Genomic DNA, 26,709 nt, shown 5'->3' with positions numbered 1-26,709 from the left:
GTCAGTTAGTCTGCCCCAGCCCCTCATTCCTCTTCTCAAAAGTGGAATTTTGATTCCCCAAATCACCCCTCTCCCCTTGGAACCCACAACCAAGCTTACAGACAAGAGTTGGCTTTATTCACGGACACGAGGGCAGCTGTGTCACTGGCAGCTGCCCTCGTACTGCACATCCAGCGACAGGAGCAGAGGGATAACCATGCCACGGCACAACACAGCGTCGGCACTACAGGACCTCAGGGAGGGCGTGGGCACCATCACCACCCAGCAGGCTGGGGAACAGGCTTGGGCACCAGGGGTTCACAGAGGCAAAAGACCCGTCTACCCATAGAGATAGATATATATATATATGTAAAAAAAAATAGTTCCACGATGACCAGAGCAGAACCACAGGGACATGCGTGCAAGCCAAATGTACAGCAGCCTGCGAGCAGGTAAACATGCTTTGTACAGACACAGACACGCCGGGATGCAGCCAGGGTTTATGGCGCTGGGAGGGATACAGAGCGATAAACCCGGGCTACATGCACACACTCACACACACACACCAGCCCCTGCGGGCAGTGCCCATGGCTCAGGGATGTGCCAGGGCTTGGGGGCTTGGACACAGCGGGGGTTTATCACTGCTAGACACAATACAGAGACACGGACACTGTCCCTTGGAACGGAACTGGAGGAAGAACTTGTGAGTGAACAGGGCAGAGGCACCCCTGCTCCTCCTCGGCACGGAGGCACCGGCCAGGGCCGGCTGGGGAGGAGCAAGGGGCTACCGCCAGTTCATTGTGCTGCTGGTGGAAGAGGCGAGGATGGGGATCCATTATGCCTCTGGCTCATATTCCTGGTATTCCTCCTGTGGGGAAAGAAAGAGCCCTTGAGAGAGCTCCTAGAGCCCCTGTCCCAGCCAGACCCACACCGGCCTGCCCACGAGGCTGCAGTGCTGCAGCTACCTCGGAGCAGGCGGGCTCCTGGCTTTGCTCCAGACAGGGATGGTCACTGGCACAATGAGCACTTGGCACCGTGTGCTCTCTGTGGTGCCCTGTGCCCTGTCCCCTCACCTGCGGGGGATCCTCGTAGTTCTCCCCCTCTGGCTCCAGCAGTGGCTCGACCAGCGGCTCCTCAACAGCCTCCTGGGCCACTTCCTCTGCCTGGGGGCAAACCGGGGGTCAGGCACACACACACAGAGCCCCACACCACACCCACCCTCCCTGCTCCTGGCACTGACCAGCAACACAACTGGGATACTGAGGGCTCCACATGGGGGTCACCAGTGGGGCCCAGTGAGCACCCACCAGCCCACCTAGCTGGGAGGGGATAGGCAGGGGGCCATAGTGTGCTTGTCCCTGAACTGCTCCCAGGCTCATTCCCCAGCAGGCAATGGGTGCTGGCACCATGTGGCTCCCAGGTGCTGGGAGCATCCTGCATCCCTGGCAGTGAGGGCGGTGCTGGGTAACCCCTCCCCGGGGCTGGCAGGAGGGAAGGGCGGGCAGCTGATCCCCCCCGTGCAGCGGCGCTGGCCTCATTTCTTCAGCTGATGCTATTTTGGGCTAAGCTGGAAGCCGACAGCTCGTGGGGGTGGCGAAATGTCCCTGCCCGCCCCTCCGCTCCCGCAGCTGTCAGGTCACCTCGCAGCCGCTGGAGCAATGCTCCGCGGGCCCCGCACGACCAGCGCCATGCAGGAGCCCGCACACACACACGTCCGCAGCAGCATGCTCGGGGCAGTGTTGCCTCAGTGCCCTGGACCTTAGGGGCCCTCCCGCAGGGCTGGGGAACAGCCAAAGGGCTCCCCATTGAGCCTGGGGACATGGCAGCATCCCCATGGGCATGGCAGTAGCCTGGAGGTCTCACTCACCTTCAGGTCCGCAGGGAATTCCTCCTTCTTCACCAGCCCGGTGGCTGCTGCAATGTTGCCAGCGCCAGAGAATGCTGCTTCACCCAGCTGGGACGCCTGCTCCTTTGCTTTCTCAGCCACTACAAGAGTCGGGGGTGCCTGTCAGTGTCCCCCCCCAGGCCAGGGAGAGGGCTCCAGATGCAGCTCCATGCCCAGCAACGCCTTGGAGGGCTGGTGGAGAACTGCTGGCAGGATCAGACCCTCCCCACATCTTTAGCCTGGTGCTGGGGAGGGGAGGGGGCAAGGACACTGCTCTGCAGCTGGGCAGGGAGTGTGAGGAGCTGCTGCAAATCCTTCCTTGCGGGCCCTGTTATACAAGAGGCTTTAGCTGGGTGACATCAGCCCCTTAATTAGCCTCTGATCCTGTCAGCACAGCCACACTCTTGGGGCCAGAGGGATACCATGGTGGGGATGCAGAGGGGACCATACCTGAGGTGACACCTTGCACCACGCCTTGGGTTTTACTCCCTGGGGGCAGAAAGAGACAGAGACAGGGTTAGAGGTGCCGCAGCTGGACTCTGCCATGTGCCGTGCCTGGGATGCTGGTAGGGCTCTTTGAGCTGGGGCTGCATCCTGCCCTGCTCCAGGGCAGCCAGGACCTGAGCACCCGCATAGCTCCCTGCAAGGCTTCCCTCATCCCGGCAGGAGCCTGGCCTGGGGCAGAATGGGGCCCAACGCTGTGCCAGGGCAGCCAGGCAGGGTGCACACCAGCTGTGCTGCTGAGCAAAGCCTCCCACTGGAGCTGGGATCCATACCCAGAGCTGGGGCCAGCACGGCAAGGGAAGCTCAGAGCCAGAGCAGCCCAGGGCTGGGCACTGCTTCTGGCCATGCCACCCTGCCGTGCTCCGTTCAGGTGGAGTGACACAGCCCACAGATGGCAGGACATCCCGCGGGATGGGAGCAGGTGTCTGTGAGGGGGAAAGGCAGGGGCTGGACAGCTTCTGCAGGATGAATCCTCAGGGTGCTCCTGAAGCTACTGGGCTCTTCCACAGCACACACCCCAGGGCAAGCACTCACCACCGCCCAGGGAACCGCTCCGGGGCCTCAGTCCTCCCGCAGAGCTGGTGCCCTCTGGAGCGGGACGGAGTCAGAGCGCTGCGCTCTGCTTCCGCCGCAGGCAGCGCGGCCTCAGCTCCCTGCCGAGAAGCCCATCAGCACAGCGGGCACACTGCCTGCTCCGAGCTGCCTCCTCCCCGCCAGCCATGGCTTCGAGGATTCGGCCCCGGTCAGACCCTAGCCCCAAGGGGCAGCACAGACGGACTTCCCACAGCCGCCGGCGGGATGCAGGGGAGATGCCGGCAGAGCCGTGGTGTGGGATGTGCTCCAGGACACGGCCTCTTCAAGGGGGACAAACGTGTTCACAGCCCCTTGCTCCAATGTGGGGACATCCCAGCACAGGGTTCACCACCTCCACCACGGTCCCTCTGCACTCAGCCCCAGAGCATCATCGGTGAAGAGCCACGGGGCCCTTGGGCTCACACCACCGGGAACCAGGATGGGTTCCCGCGGGTCCCATCCCCTCAAGCCTGGGGACCAGCCCTGACACTGCCCCTGCCCGCGGGGCCCAACCTCCTGCCTGCACCCGCCCTGTGGGCAGGGCACTGCGGGCACCGGCTCCTGCCCCGGGACACCCCGCCGCAGGCCGGCCGTGATGGGGGGAGCGCGGCCAGTGACAGTGGGATGGCGGGGAATGAGCAGGAGAACGCAAGGGCAAACGCAGGATCCGGCAAGGGCAGGCAGAGGGGACCGGCAGGAACATGCAGGGCAGGAGCATGCAAGCAGCGATGGGCAGGGATTAGCCGGGGGGCTGGCAGGGGGCTGGGCAGGGGGCAGGCAGGGGGCAGGAAGGCCGAGCCGGCCCTTACCGACATAGAGGACCCCTTCCTTGGTCTTCTCGGCAGCCTCGGCCACCCCCTGCTTGGTCTTCTCGGCGGCGGCGACCACCCCCTCTTTGGCCTTGGACAAGCCCTTCATGAACACCTCCATGGCGGCTCTGCGGGGAGAGGCCGCACGGCTTCACCCCGCCCCGGCCCGGCCCCGCTCCCGCCCGCCCTGCGCATCCCCGCGCATCCCGGACCCCCGGCCCCGCCGCCCGCCCCTGCCCCGGTCCCGCCGCCCGCCAGACCTGGCTCTCTGTCGGTGGGGACGGACGGGCCGGGCCGAGCCGGGCCGGGCTGCGGCGGGGCGGGCTCAGTGCGGCTGTGCCGGGGCCGCGCTGCGCTGCGCTGCGCGGGGGGGACCGCGCGGCTCCGGGCTGAGCCGAGCCCAGCCGAGGCGATCCCGGCTGCCCCCGCCCCGCACGGGCTCCTCTCGCCCACGGCTCGGCACTGTGGGACGGTCACATCACATCGCACTTGCTCCCCGTTCCCACCCGTCCTGATCCCATCCCGCGCTGCCCCCACGCTATTCTGTCCTGGTCCCCATCGTGTCCCGTCCCCATCCCACCCCCTCCCTCTCCCTTCTCCTCCCGGTCCTGATCCCATCCACTCTATAGGCTGTCCCTGTCCCATCCTGTCCTCACCCCATCACCTCCACGTTCTACCCTCTCTCTACACCATTCCTGTCCCCCATTCCATCCTGACCCCATCCCCTCCTCATCATGTCCTCTTCCCATCCTCCCCATCCCATCCCCACCCCTCATCCTGACACTACCCCACCCTGTCTGCGGACCATCCTGCCCTAACTCAAGATACGCCATCTCGAGCCCACCCCACACTGTCCACACTTTACCCCATCCTTCCCCCCATCTTTATTCCATCTCACCCTGACCTCCATCCCCCAGTGCCCTGCCCTATGAGCATCCCCTCAGTTCCCTGCCTCACAGGAGGGGCTTGTCTGCCTCCCCCCCACACCTCCCTTCCGCCCCACCAGCTGCAGCTGGGGCTGCCTCATCCCACCCTCCTGTGTTCACTTAAGAGCCGGCGGCTGCTGGGGGGGAGCCTGTGCTGGGCACGATGGCTGCCGGGGAGCAGGTGAGTGTTCCCTGCGGGCTGGGCCAGGCAGCCCTGCTGCCCCCCCGGGGTTCTCCCTGTGGGTCCGTGTTATGGTGTGATGGTGACCATGTGGCTTCTGATGCTGTCCCTCCTTCCCCAGCGCAGGCAAGAGGAGCAGCGTCGGAAGAGGTCTCAGCATCAGGAGCTGCTCCTGGTAGAGAGCCTGGGCAAGCACCCCCTGCAGAACAGGTATGGAGGGGCCTGGCTACAGGCAGCTCCTCCCAGCGTGATGCTGGGGCTGCAGTGGTGTCCAGCATGGCTGACACGCTCTCCCCATGTCCACTCCCTGCCCAGGTGGGCACTGTGGTTCTTCAAGAACGACAAGAGCAAGATGTGGCAGGAAAACCTGCGCCTCATCACCAAGTTCAGCACTGTGGAGGACTTCTGGGCGTGAGTGTCCCACGGGTGGGCAATGTGTCTCCTCTGGAGAAACCCTGGGTAGGGTGGCTGGGCCAGAGGACTATGCTGGGGGCCACTGAGGCACCTCTTGTCACCTGCTTCTGTGTCTTGTCTCTGTCCCATTCAGGCTGTACAGCCACATCCAGCCTGCCAGCAAGCTCTCATCTGGCTGTGACTACTCCCTCTTTAAGGTACAACATCCCCTCTGCTGCAGTCCCCTCTGAGAGCCCCCCTGCAGCACCCAGTGTTATGGGGCACACTGAGCACCAGTGGGGCTGGCAGGCCACCACGGCCATAGGGTGGAAGGGGAAGCCTGGCTGGGTGCTTGGTGCACCCAGTCATCCCCTTGCCCATCCCTAGGACAGCATCGAGCCCATGTGGGAGGACAGCCAGAACAAGTGTGGCGGGCGCTGGCTCATCACCCTGGCCAAGCAGCAGCGGCACACTGAGCTGGACCGTTTCTGGCTGGAGACGGTGAGTGTGGCCCCGCTCAGCTCTCTGTGGGGTCCTAGCAGTGGCGTTTCTGCTGTCCCAGCACCAGACCCTAATGGGGACTGTCCTGGGCTTCATTCTCCTGCTGGCAGCTGATGTGCCTCATCGGGGAGATGTTTGATGATTACAGTGATGAGGTGTGTGGGGCCGTCATCAACATCCGTGCCAAGGGGGACAAGATTGCCATCTGGACCCGGGAAGCAGAGAACCGGGAAGGGGTCATCCACATCGGGTAATGCAGGTCCATGGGGTGGGGTGGGTCTGGGGAGAGTGGGGTCCCTCAGCAGGGAGCTGATGGGAAAAGTGATGCTGCCCTTTCATGCATCCCCTTCCCTCTTCCAGGCGTGTCTACAAGGAGCACCTGGGCCTGTCACAGAAGGTGGCCATTGGGTACCAGGCCCATGCAGACACAGCCACCAAGAGCAGCTCCCTCACCAAGACCAAGTTTGTGGTGTGACCACAGGGGGAGTGGGGCATTGTGCATGGGATCCCTTGTCCAATCCCACAATGAATGGCTGCAGATAAGCACGGTCTCTGTGTCCAGGGCTCTGGCATGCTGGGGTGGCTCTTGCTTGGGAGTGGGGTGTCTGCTGGGAGGCAGATGATGTGTTGCTGTATACTGTATCTGCTTGCTGAGTGAGCACATCCAGGAGCACAGAGCTGCCATCACCCAGGCATCACTGTGGGTTTGGGTGCTGTGTGATCCCCGCCTCCCCCAGCGCCCCTCTCCCTGGGGCTGCAAGGGTGTCCCTTTGCTCTTGGAGACCCTGGATAGTTCCTGGAAGGACAGTGGATGCCATCCTTGCCTGGTTAAGGCACGGGCACAGCTCACTGCCCTGTGCACGTGGATGTGGGAGGGGGGTACCAGAGCTCAGCTCCTCTGCCTCAGCTCATCTTGCTTGCTGGCCTTCATCTCCCCCAAGAGCTTCACAGAGGTAGGACACAGCTTTGCCTGCTTGGGCACAGCAGCTCCCTGCAGGGTCAATGTCAGGGCTGCAGCACAGCATGGTCCCCATGCTGCCCACCTTGGGCTGTGTTTGCCCACCTCCCCTCTCGTAGGCACTTGCAGCATAGATGATATGAAGCTTATTTATTTCCCAAGGGTTTATTGGTGTCAGACCTGCAGGTTCACAGCCGTTGAGCCCTGTAAGTTTGGCTCCTCCTTTCCCTGACCCATGTCCTCTGCTGTCCTTCCTGGCTGTCCTGGTCCTGGCTGTAGAAGGCCACCCCCTTGCTCCAGCCCAATCCGTGCTCTGTTCTTTAATGTTTCGTTTTGGTTTTGATTGTAGGGCCTGTCCTTCCCCCATGCCTACCCAGATTCTTGAGGTGGAGCTGCCTGCTCCCCTCCTGACAGTGCCGGATGTGCTTCTGCCCTCACTGCAGATCTCCAGGAGGAACCTCCTCCCGGCAGCTTCAGCTCAGCCCTGATTGCACCCTGTCCTGGGCAGCACATCCAGCCCATCCCTGCCTTCGGTGTGCCCAGAGCTGGAGCCACTCGGCCCTAACGCTGAGCTGTGCCTGTGCTGGCTCAGTGCTGCCCTGCTGGCTCCCGGGGCTGCTGCCTGCGCTTGGGGCTGCAGAGGGCTGGTCCCACAGATGGGCAGAGTCTTGACAGCATCTCTGCAAGTGCAGCGGGGGAGGCACGTCCGTGCTGTGTGCCAGGCTGTGTCCCCATGTCCTTGCATCACGTGCTGCCCCTGGGCTGCTCCTCTGCGCTGGTAGGACGGGGACAGGACCCTGCTGCCTCCCCTGCAGGACAACCAGGCTGTGCCGCTGCCGGCAGCGCTGCCCCAGGGCAGGGAGGGGGGTTCAGCATCCAACACCCCCAGGCTGGGGCTGCCTGCGCGGGGGAGAGGAGCCGCGGATCCGGCTGAAGACTGCGGTGTGCTCCTCCCGCACCGTGCCCGCACCGGCAGCACGGGCTCTGCCTGCACTGCCGGCCCCTCGCCACGCGATGGTGCCGCTCGCCCGGCCTTGGCCGTCTCCGGCACGGCAGGGCTGGCAGCCTGCCCTGCCTGCAGTGGGGCACCTCCTGCCCGCCCTGCCTGCAGTGGGGTACCCTGCGCCCTGTCCTGCTTGCGGTGGGGTGACAGAGCTGCCCCTCACTGCCCAAGGTGAGAGGCAGGCAGGAACCACGTGTGGGGCACAGGCTGTGGGGCTAGCAGGGCTGAAGCTGGAGGGATTGATGGAGGAGTGAGGGATGCATGGGATCCAATGCACGGTTAATGGCCTCTGTGACCGTCACCATCAGTGGCAGCGTGAAGTGAGTGAGGGCCAGAGGCTGCCGTCCCTCTGCCCCTTCAACCCACTCCCCTGCCTACCATGTTCCCCCCATAGCCTCCCACCTGGCTCTGATGCTGAATCCCACCCCAGCCACTCTGTCCTTGTCCCCTCACCACCACGCTGGGTGCAAGGGGGCAGTGCCCATAGCGTGCTCTGTGCCCCACCATGTGGGGAGGCTAAGGTTACCTGGGGGGTGTTGGCAGAGGCTGCTGCGTGCTGCTGCAGTTCACTGCCATTCGCATGCAGCCGCGGTGGGATTTCATTTGATTGGAAAAGTAATAGGAGCCATTTATCTCTATGGCTTTATGGGCTCCTGGCAGCCCTGCAGCACAGACAGGCTGGGGGACCGGCAGTGCCCACCTGCAACCTACCCTTTGGGGACACAATGGCTTCTATCCTCAGCTCCCGCACCCCTGGGTCCCTGCCTGCAGGATGAAGGGTGCTGGGAGGTTGCGCAGCTCGGGGACCCCTGCTTGGGTGCAGTGGTTGCCAGGAGCACCCAGTGAGCACAGCAGGGGCAGGGCTGCCCCAGCCTGTCTCAGGCCGGGCAGATGTCCCAGCTGGCAGCCGAGCTGGCAGCCCTGTCAATAATAATAATTAAAAATTAATACTAATCAAAAGGGAGAGGCAGATGGCAGCAGACATGCGGCAGGGCTGTGGGGGGGGCGAGGGGCACTGGAGACAGGGAGGCCAGCAAGGATGGGGATGGGAGGGACCAGAGTGTGGTGCGGCAGGAAAGAGAGGTCAGGTTGATGTGGGGCAGAGCAGGGATGGGGGGTGTGGGCCAGGGTTGCTGTGGGGCAGAGCAGGGATGGGGACAGCAGCATGGCACAGGAGGGGATGCATGTCCCCCTCTCCTGTGTGCGGTGCAGGGTCACCTTGCCGGCAGCTGGCGGGCAGCCCATGCCTAGCTCTGCAGGCTGCCAGCACGGCCTCTTCCTGCACCACCAATTCCGACGGCTCCAGCAGCAAGGACAGATCTTGCCCCTGACATGCACCCGGTGCCAGGATGGGTGCAGGCACCCATTTCATTGGAACCAGTGGGTGCTGCAGGGTTAAAATCCCCCCAAGTAACTGGGGAAGGAGCTGGCTCCATGGCAGAGTGTGTGGGCCGGGAAGAACAGGCAGCGCTGGCTCACCGTGGGAGTGGGCAGGCAGCGCGGCTGCGGGTGCTGGGACTGTGCCACGGCTGTTCCTTCAGTGCCTGCACCCATCTCCCTGCCCCATCACCCGTACTGTGGCCAAAGGGATGCTCTGGGACCCGGAAGGGGGCACCTGGGCAAGCAGGAGACCTCCACCCCTGAGTACCACCAACATTTCTGGGCAGATAGGACCCTCGGAGGTACCCCACACCCTCCATACCCACCATACAAGACCCTGAGCTCTCTTTCCATCTGGAATCACCATGGCAGGCAGGGAAGGGTACCCAGAGTGAGGGGTACCTACAACCCACCGTTCCCATGACAACCTCCCTGGAGACAGCCGCGGGTGCGGGAGATGTGGGAGGTGAGGGGCCCATGGACTCCTCTGTTCTTGGTCTTCTGCACCTGGCAGGGCACAGAGGGGCTGCACCCGTGGGTCTTGCATGTGGCCTCAGGCGCTGCCTGCCCTATCCTGTCCCTGCAGCATGGGGCAGGCAAGCATGGCAGTGCTGGTGCTGTCTCCCTGTTCTGGGCTGTTCTCCTACAGCTGTGTTGAACAGGGGGTGGTTGCAGAGAAGCTTTGCACAGTGGGGTTTGCATGGGGGGGACTGCAGGGAGGGAAGGGGTTAAGTGCCTGCAGGGCCATCCCCAGTGCCAGTAGCAGAGAAGGGGGAGTGGAGGACAGCATCTCCTGCCCTATATAGTGAGAATGTGTACCTGAAAAGGGTCCCTTGCTGTCACTTCTCATCTGGATGGCAACAAGGCTCTGCAACACGGCTGAGCACTCTCCTACTCCGCAGGGACAGGCTTGCGCTTCCCACTTGAGGGAGGCAGGCAGGAAAAGGGGGGGGCTCCATTAGCACCCCCACATCCTCCCAGCATGGCAGAGACTCTTCAGGCTCGGAAGGAGCTGCTGCCAGCCCCAGGACTTGTGGGGCACAGAGGAGACAATGGGCAGTGCCACCAGTGCCTGTCCTTTCCCTCCTGACCCTGTGCACCTTGGTGTCCCCTCACGAGGGGCTGGTGATGCTGAAGCCCACAGCCACTCCCAGGCCAGCGCCCAGCCGCGGGGCTGCCAGGCTCCCTGCCAGGCTCCCTATCCCTATCCCTGCTCAGCCCCACGTCCCTGGCAGGGAGGGCTGGTGCTTCCCGGCCGGTCGATGCTTCCATCGATCCCGTGCAGCTCCGCCGGCTCTCCCACCGCCCTGCTAATTAATTGGCTGCTGCTGCTGCTGCAGGAGCTCTGGGCACCAGGGTGCCGGGGCTGCCTGCACCCTGCCCTGCGTGTGAGCTCATCGCCCTTGCCCCACGCGTGGCCACTTTCAGCCCCCAAACCTGCCCATGTATAGGACACCCTCCGGTGCTCGCAGCCGTGTCTGCCCCAGCCAGATATGGGGACAGGGATGGGGACAGGGACGCTGCCTTGGTGCAGGGCTGTAATGAGATTTCTGCTTGGCTGCCTGGGTAGAAAATCCCAGTCAGAGGATGCGAAAAGCCCCTGGGAGTCCCATCAGCCTCCTGCCCCTGCTCAGCTCGGGGTACATGAAGGTGCCCCAGCACCCACAGTGCTGCGGGGGAGCATCAGCACCAGCTTCAGCCCGGAGCACCCTGCCTGGGTATGATGTGCACTGGCTGGGATGTACAGGCAAGTGGCTTCGCTGCCTGTCCACCCCACTCCCCCCGTCCCAGCCCCACACTGCCACTGGTGCAGCCACCCCATGCCTGGGCTGGGGGTGCCAGGCCCACCCTTGAAGACCCCATGCCATGTGCCACCTCTGTGCCCACCCATCCAGCACTGCCACTCCTGTCTGGTGAGGTTCTGGCACTGTGGCACTGTGTGTGCAGGGTGGCATCACACTGAGCCCCAGCCCCTCCAGTCACCCCATGGCAGCAGAAAATCCATCTCCTTACACAGCAGGGAGCAGCTCTGTGGGTGCTGAGGGCTGTGACGAGTGGGCTGTGCTGGGATGGGCTTTGCCATACATCTTAATGGAGCCTGTCCTGCCCCTGGCATCACACACATTAATCTGCTCTTGCAAATGGCTAATTTTTAAAATCCTCTTATCAGAATTAGGTCCTCAACATCCATATTTATTTACTTTTTGTTGTCACAATCTTCCTGTTCCTCATGTGGCTGAGGTTGTTCTCACTGCCTCTGTTTCCAAGTATCCCTGTGCAGGATGAGGCATGGGATGCCCCATGCCATGCTGTCCCATGCTGTGCCATGCTCTGGCACATGTGCCTTGCATGTCACACATGCTCCTCACACCCTTGGCTCTGCTGTGGACATCAGCAGCCCCAGTTTCTGCTCCCCACCAGTACCCTCCTGTGCCCAGCACCACACACAGCCCGGTCCATGCCTGGCGCCAGGGGCCAGGACACATCCTGCTTGTGGGGCCATGCATTATGCATTGTTTATTCGTCAGCACCTTCCCCGTTTGTAACTCAATTAAGCAGACGGCGGTTTTGCTAATACAATGGTGTTTAATATTCAACTTCCTTAAACACCACAAATGGATGGGGAGGCAGCACGCGGGTGATCCATTATACATGAGCTCAAATATCTATTTAAATATTTGATGGGAGTTTAGAAAATCTCCGGGCTGGCCTTGACCATGGCTGACGGGGCTGGGCAGGAGGTCAGGAATGGAACGGGATGGTGGATGCGACCTGCCTTGGCTGCCCTGGCTGGATACGGCACCCAGAGTTCATGGTGAGCAGGGGACAGTGCCAAGGTGATGTCCATAGGGAGGTGGCAGCCACAGCCCACAGAGCCAGGTACCATCACTCGCTGGTAATGCCCTCCCTCCATCTCCACCCCAATCCAGTCCCTCCCAGGAGGAAGCCCTGGCACAATGGCTGTAGCACACGGCTGAGCCGTGACCACGGAGTGCTGGAGAGGAGAATTAATTTTTAATTCCATCTTAATTAGCTGAGCAATAATCCATTTACAGCACCCAGTGGGGCCAGCACTTCTGGCATCCCCCCGGGGCTCCGGCAGTCATGGGAAACCCAAGCACTGAGCATACTGCACTGGGGGAACTGGGCTGTCCAGGCACTGAGTTCCTCTACTTGAAGTTCCTAGATCCTGTGACTCCCCACATGCTGTGGCCCCTAATGCTCCCCTGGATGGTGGTCAGGGGTGCTGGGTGCCCTCACGGGCACAAGCCAGGTTGGCACAAACTCTTGGCAGCAGGGCTCAGGGCTCTGGCAGCTGTGGAGCAAGATCCAGCTCATCCATCCCCTCATCTCCTCCTCAGCAAGAGGCAGAGCAAACAGAATTGAAAGTGATCTCCCCAATCTGTATTAATTAAATTCTATTAATTCGTCAGTGCACGCTGTCGCTTCCCCACAGACAGCCTGGCCATGCCAGCCCATGGTGCAGGAGGGACATGCTGGGTGAAGCAGAGTGGCCTTGACATGGAACCTGTGTGGCACCACGCATGAGGAGCACATGGCAAGGGAGGTGGATGAAGCCAAGGCAGGACCAGGCAGCACTGGGACCTCAGTACCTGCGCGGTGGGAGTGTTGTTGCTGGCACCACCGGTGCAGCGGGAGCTGGAAACCATCCCGGGAGAGCAGCACAAGGAGTAGATGGGGCTGGCACCTCACTGGGGTCCTGAGCCCTCTCCCCACTGTGCTGGCCAGGGAGGCACTGTGCTGGGTGCCCTGCACAGGTGCCATCCGAACCGGGTACTCCTGCCTGGCAGGGGGTGCGGGGCTGGGGGTCCTGGCGCTGCAGGGGAGCTCACCCTGGTTCCCATGGCAGCCCCCCGGGAGCTCATGTGCAGCGCAGTGACTTCAGCGGGAGCAGATGGAGCCGCGAGGAGTAGAAACATCCTGTTTCCATGCAAATGCCATCAGTAATAAGGAGCCAGCCTGAAGGAGGGTGTTGAGCATTGCACCACGGCTCTGCCCACGACGGGCTGGGGGTCCCCTCTCCTGGCTGGGCTCCCACCAGTATCCGTGCAGGATGTGCCTGGGGCAACATGGTGGGATGGGAGCAGGTACCCATGGGTACCATGCACGTGCACTGCCCTGCCTGCCCACATGGCCAGTGCACAGGCATATTGGTACAGGAGGCCCCTGGCAGGGGTGTGATGGTGGAAGATGGCTCTGGCTCACTCCGGGGCTGTTCTGCTGTGGCCTTGGTTCTGCCTGGCACTGCCAGTACTGCACTGGGGCGGATGAAGTCCGCAGCACAGCCGGTGCCACCCAGGAGAGCCGTGCTGGCTTCGCACCCGCTTCAGCTCTTGAAGGCATCAGAGCAGTTGTTAATTGTTCCTGCAGCTGCTAATGAAATTATCTCTGCGTGGTACTGGGAGCCTCTGCCCAGCCCTGCCCTGCCTGGTCCCTGCTGCTGGGGACAGAGAGCTGCTCAGCACTATTGGCATGGGCTCTGGCTCCCACAGGGGGCCAGGAGTCTCTCAGGTACCCCGGTGCAGCCTCACCCCTTTCACCCTATGCCCATAACTGTGGTCTGACTGCTGTGATGGTACCTTGGCCGGGTGCATGGGTGGTGCTGGGAGGGAAGGGGCTGCATATAGGGCACTTTGGGGACAGGGCCACGCGTGGGTCGGTGAGGTGGGTCCCTGCGGGTGGCATACGGTCCCACCAAGATGGTGGTCTCGTTCTCGTGACATTGCCCAGCATGAGCTGTGGTGGCTGGGCAGGGAGCAGGCAGGACTCCCTTCTCCTGGAGTCCCCCCTGCACCCATCCGTGAGGTGCCAGGCTGGGCTGGGAGATCTCTGGGCATCACTTGGCGTAGGTCTGCAGCAGGGATGAGGGGCACAGCGGGTGTGTGGGGAGTGCCGTCCCGGGGGGATGTCCCGGGGATGCTGCCGTGCCGTGGGGGTGGCACCTCGCCCAGGGGAAGCGAACCAGGGCTGCGGCCCCCCCCGCGCCTGCCCGGGCCGGGATGCGGATGGGAGATGCAGGCGGGGGGGGGGTGCGGTGCCGGCGGTGCGGGGCGGGGGGCGGCGGCGGGGGCGCGCCCAGCTGTTGCGCCGTCCCTTCCGCGGGCGGGTCCGCGCTCGCCGCCCCGCATTGGCGGCGCCCGGGCGGAGCGGAGCGGCGCGGCGGCGGGCGGCAGCAGCGGCGGGGCCGGGCCGGTGGCGGTGGCGGGGGCCGGTGGCGCCATGGCCCGCTGAGGGCACCGCGGAGCGCGGCCCGCCCTGCTCCCTCGCCCCGCAGCGCTCCGCGGGGCGCGCCATGGGTGCGCGGCCGCGCCGCCGCCGGGCCCCCGCCGCCGCCGCCGCCACCACCGCCGCGCCGGGGCCGCTCGGTGCCCTGCTCGCCGCTGCCCTCCTCGCCGCCGCCGGTGAGTCACCGCGCGCCCCCCGCGGGCACCGGGATCCGGGCGGGACTGGGAGGGTGGGAGTGCGGGGGGAGACGGGCACCGAGCGCTGGACAAGGTCACCCGGGGAGCGGCGGCGGCGGCGGGCGTCCTGCGGGCAGCCGGTGCCCTCCCGAGGGTCGTTCTCTGTGCGGGGTGCCCGGTCGGCTGTGGGGGGCCGGGGGGTCCGCGGGGTGCCCTCCAGGGCTGGGGGCGTGCCCCTGTCCCACGGCAGGTACCGCCGCCCTCCCCGTGCCCACGGACGGCCGCACACCCGTGCCCAGCCGACGCTGGGTCGCGGACGCTGCCCGCACTGGCGTGGCTGGCGCTCGCCGCCTCGCCGGGAAGGCTCCGCTCCCCCGGGGCCCTGCCAGCCCCGGGCACGGGTGTCCATAGCGGAGCTGCTCCGCGGATGGGGTTCCAGCCCCACGCACGGGGACTCTGCCCCAGGCACAGCATCCCTGCCCGCGGCACGGTGTGCCTTCCGTCCCATCACCTGCCCGGGACACGGGGGACTGTGGTGACGGGATACTCTGGAGAGCTGCTGTCACGTCGCGGGGATGGCCGTTGCGTGGGGGGTTTACGGGGCTGCGTCGGTGCTGCTGCAGAAGCGGACGGTCCGGAGCCCGGCTGCCCCCCGTTCCCCCTCATCGGGCAGGACCCGGCGGCTGGGGGAGCTCTTTGGCCGGACCCCCGGGGCTGAGCGGCACCGGCTGCCGGGCAGGGGACCGGGGGTGCGGAGGGTGCCCGGGGCTGGCGGCTGCGGGCAGGTGTCACGGCAGCCTGGAAGTGGCGGCTGCAGACAAAGGACCAGGCTGGGGGCGGGGAGTTGCGCGGGGCTGGACGCGCGCTCTGCGGGGGTCCTGGTGGGGACACCCCGTCTTTCAGCACCGGAGATGGCTTGGGTGCCTGGCCTCGGTGCGCCGGGCGGGCACCCAGGGGGGCTGCGTCCCCCATGCTCCCTGCACCCGTTTTTCCCGTCCGGGCACCCGTGGGGTCCTCTCGCCCAGGGCTCCCAGCATGGCCCCGTCTGCAGGGGGACACTGCAGAGCCGGCGCGGTGGGTGGGCACCCCCCCACATGGAGGGTGCTGCGGGTACCGACCCCCAGCATGAAGCGCTGCTGTCTCCATGGCACTCGAGGGGCCGTGGGGATGGATGGAGCTGGGGGGCAGCGGGACGTGGGGTGCATCACATCATCCCACACTGGCTCTGCGGCGGGAGGTGTGGAGGGGCCTGGCGGTGCCAGCGCGGTTCGGGGCAGTGCTGTGCGGGAGCTGGTTCCCATCGCTTGGCAGGCAGCTCACAGTGGCCGCGGCGAGACTGAGCCCAGCCACCGGCGCGGCCGCTGCTCGGCACGGACGTGCCAAGGCTTGGGCCTCTGCACAGCGGGTGCTGCTCCAGCCTGGTATGGCACGGCACGGCATGGCAGGGACCTCTGCTTCTGGAGGCACTGATGCACAGGTTGGGCACAGGGGATCCTGGCTGTCCAGGCACAGGGCCCCTGCCTGCAGCTGTGGAGCAACATCCCCTGTGTGGGCTGCCTGCTCTGCTGCCTGCTCTGCTGCCTGCTCTGCTGCCGGTGCCCGTAGGGGAACGGTAGTGAGAGCTGAGGCTCACCCATGGGCAGCAAAGCAGGTTGAGCACCCGAGACTCAGTGGCTGCCCCTCTTGACTGCTGCGCTAGAGGGTGGGCACGGGTAGAAGGGCAGTGCTGCCAGATACCAGGGGGAAGGCCCTAGAGCATCTCCTGCCTCTAGGATTGCCCCTTGCCCCCACACTAGCTCCTGCTGCAGTTCTTCTGGCTGGGTCCATGTGCTCTGCTCTCACTGCTCTGCCACCAGCTTCACCGCACTGCTGGGGACCCTCAGGCTCCAGCAGGCAGCCCCCAGTCACTGTACCCACAGCCTGGTGCCCCATAGCCTGGCACCCAGGTCACTGCATCCACCAGCACCCCACACCCTGTGCCTGGCTGGACAATGGTGCCTGTGCAGACAAGCAGGAGGGCAGAGGGTGATGGGCAGCTCTGGCACTTGCTGCGTGGCTGGGAAGCTGCTGTGCCGGCTGTCAGTGCGAGCACGCGGCAGACGCAGCCTGCCCAGGGCTGTTTGTTCTGGCCCAGTGCCACACAGGGCTGGCACTACACCAAACCGTGGGGGGCCTGGCGGGGGCCTGGCAGGTGCCCGCAGGAGGTGATCGGGGTGCAGGTGGTGCTGGCAGGGGCTGGGCACCCTGAGAGCCACCACAGAACCCCACAGCCATGGGTAAAGCTGATGCTTGTCCCACCTGAGTGGACAGCAGTGCCCAGGGCTACACTGGGAATGGTGCCAGTGTCTGAGGGATGATGGCAAGGGGATCGTGTGCTGTGCATTTCCTGCACCCTCAGTGTCAGCACCATTACTGCTCCGTGTACTGTGTGTCTGCCTGTGGGCAGGCTGAGGTGGGCTGGCTGCAGGCTGGCCACACTGGGACCCCATCCTCAACCAGTTGTCAAGTACCCCTTGGCCCTGCTGCCTGCCTGCTTTATGGGTGCTGCTCCCAGATGGGTGTCAGGCAGATCACAGTTTACCCTGGCCCCCACAAACCCTGCCCTTCCTGGGGCTCCTGCTCACAGGATTGGAGTCTTGGGTCCCCCTCCAGCCAGCCCTCGCTGAGGCTGCTGTCACCGCTGTGTGCATCCATGGGTAGGAGGGGAAGAGGCTGCAGGGCTGGACCTCAGCACCCAGGACAGTTGTGTGGCTGGAGGGGCCTTCCCATCACCCCAACCATCTCGCATCCCTGCTCCAGCAGGGATACGGGGCTGAGGGTCACCTTGACACTCCTCTCAGTGGGGCCAGGGCTCGGAGGGAGCATTTGCTCTTCTCTGTCAGTTAAAGGAGAGACAGGAAACCACTCAGCTCCCTGGGTTCAGGACCCCAGCACGCAGGCCTGGGCCAGTCATATACCCCCCATCCCATCCCACTGCCAGGCTGGGCTGGGGGTGCCCCCGTACCCCAGTGATCTGGGGCCAGGACAGGACCCTCTCCCTGTGCAGTGCTGCTGATGGGCTGGCATGGCTTGCACGGCCCTGTGGGCAGGCTGGGTCTGGGGGGCTGTGGAGCTCAGCAGGCACCCAGGACTGATGCAGAACCGGGCTCTGTGTGTTCTATAGTGCTGAGAGGGGTCCTATTCCATGGGTGCCTGGGAAAGGGTGCCCAGAACTGGGTGCTGGAGCCAGTACCCCCCAGGCAGGCAGAGCTGGTCCCTGTGCATGGGGTGTTACCCCTTTGCTGGCACCGTTGTCTCCAGGCCCTGGGCACAGGATTGTGTGGGGATGGCTGGGGCACTGAGGCAGGGTGAGGGCACAGGGTGCAGGGAGCCCTGCCTGCTCCAACACATGCTAATTGCATGCAATGGGGAGAGCGGTATCAGCTCAGATCCGTAATTAGGCAGCTCCATTGTCATGCAAGCCCGCCCGACTAATTCATTCATAATGAGCACTCGCTTAATCAGCACCCAGACGCTGCCATGTGCTTGCTGGGGGACCAGCACCCACCAGCCCCACCGCCCCTACCCAGCCTCTGCCATGGCCATGGAGCTGGCACATGTGGGGCAGACACACAGAGGCCAGGACAGCACCCTGCTTCAGGGCACACAGTGGGAAATTGGGGGCATGGCCCCGGAACACGTGGGGGCACTGTGGCTGTTGGACACGGGGGATGCATTGGCACGCTGTGCCCATCATCACGTCGTCCCCAGTGCTCACCACGCGCCAGACTGGCCGGGAGCCAGGCCCTGCTGCCCGGCGCTGGCATCCGACCCCGCTGGCTCCCTGCCCAGCTGGGGCTGGCACTGGCACCCACCTGGTGTCACCGTGGGGCTGCGTGGGGTGGGAAGGTGGGTGCCGTTGGAGCCTTTACCTATGCTCAGATGCTCCAGTTGAGTGTTGGGGCAGCCACAGGCAGCTGAGTAGTGCAAGGCAATGCTGTGCCCCCTGTTTGGGGGTCTCCCGGGGGCAGCACCGGCTCATTATGGCTCAGAGCCAGCCTCTCCTGGCAGGATGGTGGCCAGCACAAAGCCTCAGACAAGCTTTATGATTGCAGTGAGTGTGCCAGCTCCCTTTCTCTATGCTCTGCAGCAGCAGGGACTCCTCGGCAGGCAGGGCTGGCACCCCCAGCTGCCCTGGGAACAGCCACGCATCCTCTGCCCTCCCCCTGACACCCACCCTGCCCTCATTTAGGCCATGACAATCAGCAGCAATTACTGCTGTAATTACCTGCTGCCAGGAGCACAGGCCGGGCACTGGGAAGTGCAAGGAAATCTTTCATGTTAATGGTGTGCCAGGTCTGGCGAGGGTGCGATGGATGAGCTGCCAGCCGGGATTGAACCTACCGGCTGCAAATCCCACAGGGATTCGGGGGGATCTGCAGGAGGGGGCGCAGCCATGGAGGCACGTGCTGGCATCGAGGTCCCAGCCCCACTGTAGGGACCCCCGAGGTGACCGGCATGAGGCAGGGGGAGGCTGGGGATGGACAGTGTGCTGGGCTCGGCTGGGCAGCAGCATTCGGGCAGAGCCGAGCCGTGACAGAGCAGCTGCGGCTCCCTCCTGAGCGGGCACACACTGGTGTGCTGGTGCTGGTGCTGGCAATGCCGCAGCCGCCCGCGGGCAGCCTCTGCTCGCCAAGAACACGCTGACCTTCCCGGTGTCTCCTCGCGGCAGGCACCGAGGTGCCAGCGTGCTGCTCTCAGCACTGCCGGGACTGTGGCACCCGCACCACGGGCAGGATCAGCCCCGTGAGAGGGACCAGGCTGCTGCCTAGTGGGTCCGGCAGTGCCCCGCTAGGCAGTGCAGTGTCCTGCAGTATCTCCCTGCCCAGTAACACCAGTACACCTGGTGTTTCTGATGCTGGGGGACCCAGGTGCTGCAGTGAGGGGCTGGTGGCCACCTGGGATGGCAGCAGCTGTGGGGCACAGGGAGCAGGGGTGTTCTGTGCATGGGGAGGGAGACTGGGAGCTGTTGGGGGGCCGGCAGTACTGGGGTGAAGGGGAGTACTTAGAGACCACTACAGGGTGTCCCCATCCCCTTCCGCATCCCGAGGTGGGTGCTGCAGCCCTGCACCCAGCCCAAACACCCTGCTCCTTCGGCAGGGCTGGCGGTGCCCTCATTAGCCCATGTGGGCAAGCAATAATTGATGATAAAGCCCTGCTTAATGCACTGGCTTTACCGGCTGTGATTTATCAGCCCTGGAGCAAACCGCACTCCCAGTTAGCCCTTCAGCTGCTGCAAGAGCCCCCGGCCAGACTGTGCCCCTCCTACGACGAGGGGTCCTGGGGCTGAGTGGAACCCAGCGCATTGCCACCCCCCCGGTCCCTGTCCCCTATCCCCGCCGAAGTTCCCGGTTCCCTTTGCCAAGGTGACATAAGCATCTTGCCTGTTTCCATGGCAACGCAGCAGCAGGTGAGTGCGAGGCCGATGCGGGAGCCAGCACACGTGGGGGGCCGCTGCCCACGTTTCCGGGTGCCCACGCTGCGTGGGGCGTCTGCGGTGTGGGGGGTGCCCACACTGCATGTGGTGGCCATGGTGTGTGGGGGGACCGCAAGCCATGGGGTGTCCACAGTGCATAGCAGGGCCTGCAGAAACAGGGGCACTTTTGGGGGTTGGGGTGCCTGCAGCATGTGGTGGTTGGCATAGCTGTGCCTCATGGGGTGGCTACAAGGTGCATGGGGTGCCGATTGTGCACACAGTGCCCACGGTGCATGGGCTGCCCACCATGGATGGAGTCTCTGTCATGGATGGGGTACCCATCATGGATCAGGTGCCTGTAGTGCATGGAGCACTCAGACCACAGCCCTTCCACTCCCTCATCGGGGCTCCAGACCAGCTCCAGCCTCCCAGCTATGCCATCACCACACCACAGTGTGGAGCCCCACAGTGACCCACACAGTGCCCAGCAGCAGGATGGCATCTGTGGGGGTACCTGGCAGCCCCCCACCCCTGATGCTTACCTCATGTCTCCAGCTTCATTGCCTGTGGTCCCACTTTACCCAAAAGACCCCTCAGTCCGTGGTTGAGTGGGTGCTGGGGGACTCGATGAACATCCTACCTCCCCCCCCATCACTGCTGGACCCCACGCTTCCATGGTGATAGACACACAGCTCAGCGACTGCTGTACTCATTTCATGTGTGATTACAAGGCCAGTCCCCAGCATTGCTCCCCCGTTCACGTTCACCCAGCATGCCCGAGTGGGAGGCAGCCGCAGCGCTGTGCAGTGGCAAACCTGGTACTTAATGGATAAATTGGATTGTCTTTTCCCATCTCAGCCCCTGGCTGGCACAGTGTGGAGCCCCACACACTAGCGTGGACACCCAGGGATGCCTGAGTGGGAGGCACAGCAGTGAGAGCCACGGGTGATGCACTGAGCTGTGCCGCAGCACCTGCACCGCGCTGGAGACTGCAGTGCCTGTCCGCGCCGTGACCCCCGGGCCGGCCCCGGGCTGCATCTGGGGGGGTCGTTAAACCAGTGAAATATGAAATGTCTGTATCCCCGACAGGGGTTTTAATTAAATTAATTGCCAGCGACATTGTAAAAGTGCTGATGGGGTAATAACCAGCGCATTATGGTTGCCGTTTATCTTCCCCGCGTAAATTAGCTGCCGCACCTTGCCCGTCCCGGCGGGCACCGCGGTGGCTCACTCGGCACCCGCTCCCTGGCTCCGAGGAGCCTGATCCGGCTGCTGGGAGCACTGGGGTGCTCAGCCAGGGCCCAGGTTGTTCCATGGCCCCAAGTCTGTTGTGCAAGAGGGAGCCAGCCTAGGTGGGCACCATGGGCAGTGGGGGTCCCGTGGGCAAGTGGTTGCCAAACGAAGGCACTTAATTACTGCGCATTCCATCCCATTTAATTGCTTATTAAATCCTAACCAGCCAATTAGCAGCAGCAATTACAGCTTCATTCAGTGACACAATCGCTATTTTATCGTTTGTTAATCAAATGCTTATTTAGGGCCCTGCTTTATTAACTCTTTGGGCAGCAGCACCAGCGGGGTGAGGGAGCAGCGGCACCCAGCCATGAATGGGCTGGAGATGTGGGCACTGTGGGTCTGTGCCACCTGCCATGTCCCCAGCGCTTCTGGCCACTGCTGCATAGCACCCACAGCCCCAAGCAAAGTTGGGGGATGCCTAATGCCCCGAGGGATGTGTGTGCAGCCCAGAAGCACAGGGGACAGTCAGCCCCCATGTGCCATGCCTGTGCCCACTCCCAGGTGGGTTCCAGTGTCCCCAGGGCATGGGCCATGCACCTCTCCACTCACTCACTCCACATCCTTGTGCCACTCCAGAGCACCTGGGGCAGGATGCGGCCCCTGGCCTGCACCTTGCAGTGTGCCGGGGAGCAGTGCAGCGGGTGCCCTGGGAGGCGTGAGCGATGGCCCTTGTTGGTCACACTACATTTCCTTTTCATTAGCGCTAAGTGTGGACATGAGGGATCAGTGCGGGTTCAGCGGGCGCAACCACTGTGCTGCTGCTCTCCCTGATGGATGTCAGGGACAGGAGGGGGCTGCCGCATGGCAGCAAGGGGGGGACAGTGGTGAGGCACAGGGACACACTGGTATGGGTGATCACCCAGCCTGGGCACACTGGAGGTGTCCAAGCCCCCATCTCCCTGCAGGTGCTCAGCAAAGCGCGACCGTGGCCAACCCGGTGTCCGGCGCATCCCCGGACCTGCTGCCGTACTTCCAGCTGGAGCCGGAGGACGTCTACATCGTGAAGAACAAGGCAGTGAGCCTGGCCTGCCGCGCCACCCCCGCCACCCAGATCTACTTCAAGTGCAACGGCGAGTGGGTGCACCAGGGTGACCACGTCATGCAGCACAGCACTGACCGTGGCACCGGTGAGCATCTGCGCAAGGGATGAAAGCAGCCCTGGTCATGGGGATGTGGGAGGGTTTGCATGGGTTTGGGTTCATGGGGATCCCTCCCAGTGTGTTGGTGCTGACCTGCTGCCCACTGGTGTTAGGGCTGCCAGTGATGGAGGTGCGCATCGAGGTCACCCGCCAGCAAGTGGAGAAGATCTTTGGGCTGGAGGAGTACTGGTGCCAGTGCGTGGCCTGGAGCTCCTCCGGTACCACCAAGAGCCAGAAGGCCTTCGTGCGCATCGCCTGTGAGTGTCTGTGGGTGCCTGGATGGGGTGTGGGGCTGGCCCCAGTTCCCCCACTTCACCCCTGTGCCTCCCCAGATCTACGCAAGAACTTTGAGCAGGAGCCAACTGCCAGGGAGGTCTCCATCGAGCAGGGCATAGTGCTGCCATGCCGCCCTCCCGAGGGCATCCCCCCGGCTGAGGTGAGCCCCCACACTCTGGCAGGGCAGGATGTGGCTCAGGGTGCCCCTTCCCCACGGGGACACCGAGGGGGTGACCCAGTGATGTCCTCATGGCCCACAGGTGGAGTGGCTGCGCAATGAGGAGCTGGTGGACCCGGCGCTGGACGCCAACGTCTATGTGACACCAGAGCACAGCCTGGTGCTGCGGCAGGCCCGCCTGGCCGACACCGCCAACTACACCTGCGTGGCCAAAAACATCGTGGCCCGTCGCCGCAGTGCATCCGCCGCCATCACTGTCTATGGTACGGCCCCACCGTGCCTGTCCACACTGTGCTGCCCCAGTGTCACCCTCCCCGTCCTGTCCCTCCCCGTGTCCCCCATACCGGTGGGGCGCTGACGGGTCCCTCTCCACCCAGTGAACGGCGGCTGGTCAACATGGACGCAGTGGTCGGGCTGCAGCACCAGCTGTGGACGGGGCTGGCAGAAGCGGAGCCGGACGTGCACCAATCCCACGCCCCTCAACGGGGGGGCTTTCTGTGAGGGCCAAAACGTGCAGAAAACCGCCTGCACCACCCTCTGTCCAGGTACCCGCCTGCCCGGGGCATCGCCACCGCCCCCCCCATGCCGATGCTGCACTCCCTGCTGCACCCAGCGCGGTCCCTGTCCCCCCGCCCCGGCTGTCTCGTCCTCACACCCCCGTGTGTCCGTGTCTGCCAGCCCCGGGGCAGGGGAGGGGATGGCAGTGGGGCGCTGACCCCCGGCTGTGCCCGCAGTGGATGGCGCCTGGTCAGAGTGGAGCAAGTGGTCGGTGTGCGGGGCCGAGTGCACCCACTGGCGCAGCCGGGAGTGCTCGGAGCCAGCGCCGCGCAACGGGGGCCGGGATTGCCACGGCCCCGAGCTGGACACCCGCAACTGCACCTCCGAACTCTGCAGCCATGGTGAGTGCGGCAGGGGCAGTGGGGCTGTCCCCTGGGATAGGGGATGGGGGTGCAGGTGGGTGCTGATGCCGTACCCCACCACAGCTGCCTCTGGTGCCGAGGACGTGGCACTGTACGTGGGGCTGGTGGCCGTGGCCGTGTGCCTGGTGCTGCTGCTGCTGGTGGGGGTGCTGGTGTACTGCCGCAAGAAGGGCGGCCTGGACTCTGATGTGGCTGACTCCTCCATCCTCACCGCTGGCTTCCAGCCCGTCAGCATCAAGCCCAGCAAGGCCGGTGAGTGAGGGCTCCAGGGAGGGGCTGTGCACCCATGCCAGGACATGGTGTCCCTCAGGATCTGGGTCCTCAACCTATCCCCCCCATACCCTGTGCCACCGTCCCTCGCTTTGTGCCGCAGACAACCCCAGCCTGCTCACCATCCAGCCCGACCTCAGCACCACCACCATGACCTACCAGGGCTCGCTGTGCCCACGCCAGGATGGCCCAGCCAAGCTCCAGCTGCCCAACGGGCACCTGCTGAGCCCGCTGGGTGCCGGGCGGCACACGCTGCACCACAGCTCACCCGCTGCCGAAGGCGCCGACTTCGTGGCCCGGCTCTCCACACAGAGCTACTTCCGCTCCCTACCCCGCGGCACCAACAACATGGCCTACGGCACCTTCAACTTCCTGGGGGGGCGGCTCATGATCCCCAACACAGGTAGGGGGGGGCGGGAGCAGGGTGCCAGAGCATCACCTGGCACAGGTGGGTCCCTATGGGCTCATCCCTGTCTGCACCCCACCACCAGGGATCAGCCTGCTCATCCCACCTGATGCCATCCCACGGGGGAAGATCTACGAGGTCTACCTGACCCTGCACAAGCAGGAGGAGGTGAGGTAGGTGCTGGGGCTGCCAGGGCACAGGGCTGCTGGGCTGGGACATCCCTGCTTCATCTGCCCCTATGGTACAGGCTGCCCCTCGCCGGCTGCCAGACACTGCTGAGCCCCATCGTCAGCTGCGGCCCGCCCGGGGTGCTCCTCACACGCCCGGCCATCCTGGCCATGGGTCACTGCGTGGAGGCCAGCGCCGAGAACTGGAGCATCCGGCTGAAGAAGCAGTCGTGTGAGGGCACGTGGGAGGTGAGTGTCTGCCGGGCATGGGGGTTCTGGGGGTGCTGGAGGGGAGATGCCCATGGCCGTGTGCGTGTCTGTGGGTGCTGCAGGACGTGCTGCAGCTGGGCGCTGAGCCGTGCACGGAGCTGTACTACTGCCAGCTGGAAGCGCAGGCCTGCTACATCTTCACGGAGCAGCTGGGGCGCTTTGCCCTGGTTGGGGAGTCCCTCAGCATGGCGGCCTCCAAGCGCCTCAAGCTGGTCCTGTTCGCGCCGGCCGCGTGCCCCTCGCTCGAGTACAACATCCGTGTTTACTGCCTCAGCGACACCCAGGACACCCTCAAGGTACCAGGGGTCCCATGTAACCCTCCCACATCCCGGCTCAGAGCGAGGGATGTGCTCCCAGGGTGCAGCATCTGCTGCCTGACCGCTGCTGTGCCGGCAGGAGGTGATCCAGCTGGAGAAGCAGCTGGGGGGGCAGCTGATCGGAGCTCCCCGGGTGCTGCACTTCAAGGACAGCTACCACAACCTGCGCCTCTCCATCCACGACATGCCCAGCTCCCTCTGGAAGAGCAAGCTGCTCGCCAGTTACCAGGTGGGGAACCCGGCTGGCAACTGGGGATGGGGACAGTGTCTGCGATTCTGACTCCTTCCCACCATCATCCCACACAGGAGATCCCTTTCTATCACATCTGGAGCGGGCTGCAGCCCTTCCTGCACTGCACCTTCACCCTGGAGCGCCTGAGCCCCAGCACCTGTGAGCTGGCCTGCAAGATCTGGGTCTGGCAGGTGGAGGGTGATGGGCAGAGCTTCACCGTCAACTTCAACATCGCCAAGGTGAGGACAGGGCTGGGGGGCTCCTGGGGGTGACCCCAGGATGGGCTCATATCACCCCCCTGGTGCTCTGCCCTAGGACACGAGGTTTTCGGACTGGCTGGTCCCTGACAGCGAGGTGGGCGCCCCGGCCCTCGTGGGCCCCAGTGCCTTCAAGATCCCCTTCCTCATCCGCCAGAAGATCATCAGCAGCCTGGACCCGCCGGGCACCCGAGGAGCTGATTGGAGGATGCTGGCCCAGAAGCTCAACCTCGACAGGTTGGTTTGGGAAGGGGACAGTGCTGGGGATGAGGTATCATGGTGGATGGGGGATTTCTGGGCTCATCCTGCACCTATGGATGCTGGAATGCTGCAGGACCTTAGAAGTGGGATGGTGTCCAATGCGAGGCCAGCATGGGGCTGGTCCTGGGATGCAGAGCAACTCCTCTTCCCTGACATGGTCCTCTCTTCTCCCCCCCCCCAGCCATCTCAGCTTCTTCGCCTCAAAGCCCAGCCCCACAGCCATGATCCTCAACCTGTGGGAAGCGCGGCACTTCCCCAATGGCAACCTCTCTCAGCTGGCTGCCGCCGTGGCTGAGGTGGGCAAGCAGGACAGTGCCCTCTTCGCCGTCTCCGAGGCCGAGTGCTGAGCGTGGCAGGGATGGAGGCGCAACCCGCTCCTGGGGGACCACCGCCATGGGGCAGCGGGGGCCCCGGCCGGCCCCCAGGCTCCCGCTGCCCCACAGCCCTCGGCGAGGGCTGCCCAGTCCCTTTGTGAGACAGGGACGCCCGTGTCCCACGGCAGTCAGGCCCCCCCAGTGCTGCAGCCCTGGGCATCCCACAGCCCCATGGTGGGGGGCCGGGGGGCACTGGGTGTGCGTCGAGCGTGCGGTGCCGTTCGTGCTGTCTGCGTGTGGGGCCCCGTGCCGTGTTGTGTAAAGACCGTTTTTTTAATTCTGTATTAAGTGCATTCAAGTATTTACACTTGGCCTTATGTACATAGCGGTGCCGCGGGCGGGGGGGCTGCCGGACCTGAATGTAAATAAATTCGAT

The 26,709-nt window shown here is 64.2% G+C and overlaps 3 protein-coding genes across 3 annotated transcripts; 2 read left to right on the top strand and 1 right to left on the bottom strand.

The window, feature by feature from the left end:
* Window positions 1-95: 95 nt before the first annotated feature.
* SNCB (synuclein beta) lies at window positions 96-4,147 on the bottom strand. The gene is made up of 6 exons (XM_034066870.1): window positions 4,011-4,147; window positions 3,751-3,878; window positions 2,315-2,353; window positions 1,847-1,965; window positions 1,053-1,142; window positions 96-847 (listed from the first exon to the last, which is right to left on the bottom strand). The coding sequence occupies exons 2-6, from the start codon at window positions 3,869-3,871 to the stop codon at window positions 815-817; spliced, it is 402 nt and encodes a 133-aa protein (XP_033922761.1). The 5' UTR covers window positions 3,872-3,878; window positions 4,011-4,147; the 3' UTR covers window positions 96-814.
* A 692-nt stretch (window positions 4,148-4,839) lies between these two features.
* EIF4E1B (eukaryotic translation initiation factor 4E family member 1B) lies at window positions 4,840-6,226 on the top strand. Its single transcript, XM_005147381.3, has 7 exons — window positions 4,840-4,857; window positions 4,979-5,067; window positions 5,173-5,268; window positions 5,405-5,468; window positions 5,638-5,751; window positions 5,862-6,001; window positions 6,112-6,226. The coding sequence occupies exons 1-7, from the start codon at window positions 4,840-4,842 to the stop codon at window positions 6,224-6,226; spliced, it is 636 nt and encodes a 211-aa protein (XP_005147438.3).
* An 8,180-nt stretch (window positions 6,227-14,406) lies between these two features.
* On the top strand, window positions 14,407-26,661 carry UNC5A (unc-5 netrin receptor A). The gene is made up of 16 exons (XM_034067041.1): window positions 14,407-14,515; window positions 22,172-22,393; window positions 22,519-22,662; window positions 22,738-22,841; window positions 22,942-23,122; window positions 23,237-23,404; window positions 23,594-23,758; window positions 23,843-24,031; window positions 24,153-24,452; window positions 24,541-24,628; window positions 24,703-24,871; window positions 24,955-25,188; window positions 25,289-25,438; window positions 25,516-25,680; window positions 25,757-25,935; window positions 26,141-26,661. The coding sequence occupies exons 1-16, from the start codon at window positions 14,407-14,409 to the stop codon at window positions 26,304-26,306; spliced, it is 2,733 nt and encodes a 910-aa protein (XP_033922932.1). The 3' UTR covers window positions 26,307-26,661.
* The last annotated feature ends 48 nt before the right edge of the window (window positions 26,662-26,709 follow it).

The sequence above is a fragment of the Melopsittacus undulatus genome, chromosome 10 (assembly GCF_012275295.1).
Source record: "Melopsittacus undulatus isolate bMelUnd1 chromosome 10, bMelUnd1.mat.Z, whole genome shotgun sequence".
NCBI lineage: Eukaryota > Metazoa > Chordata > Aves > Psittaciformes > Psittaculidae > Melopsittacus > Melopsittacus undulatus.
The sequence above is the reverse complement of the archived record's forward strand: the minus strand, read 5'-3'. Positions and strand labels throughout refer to the sequence as shown.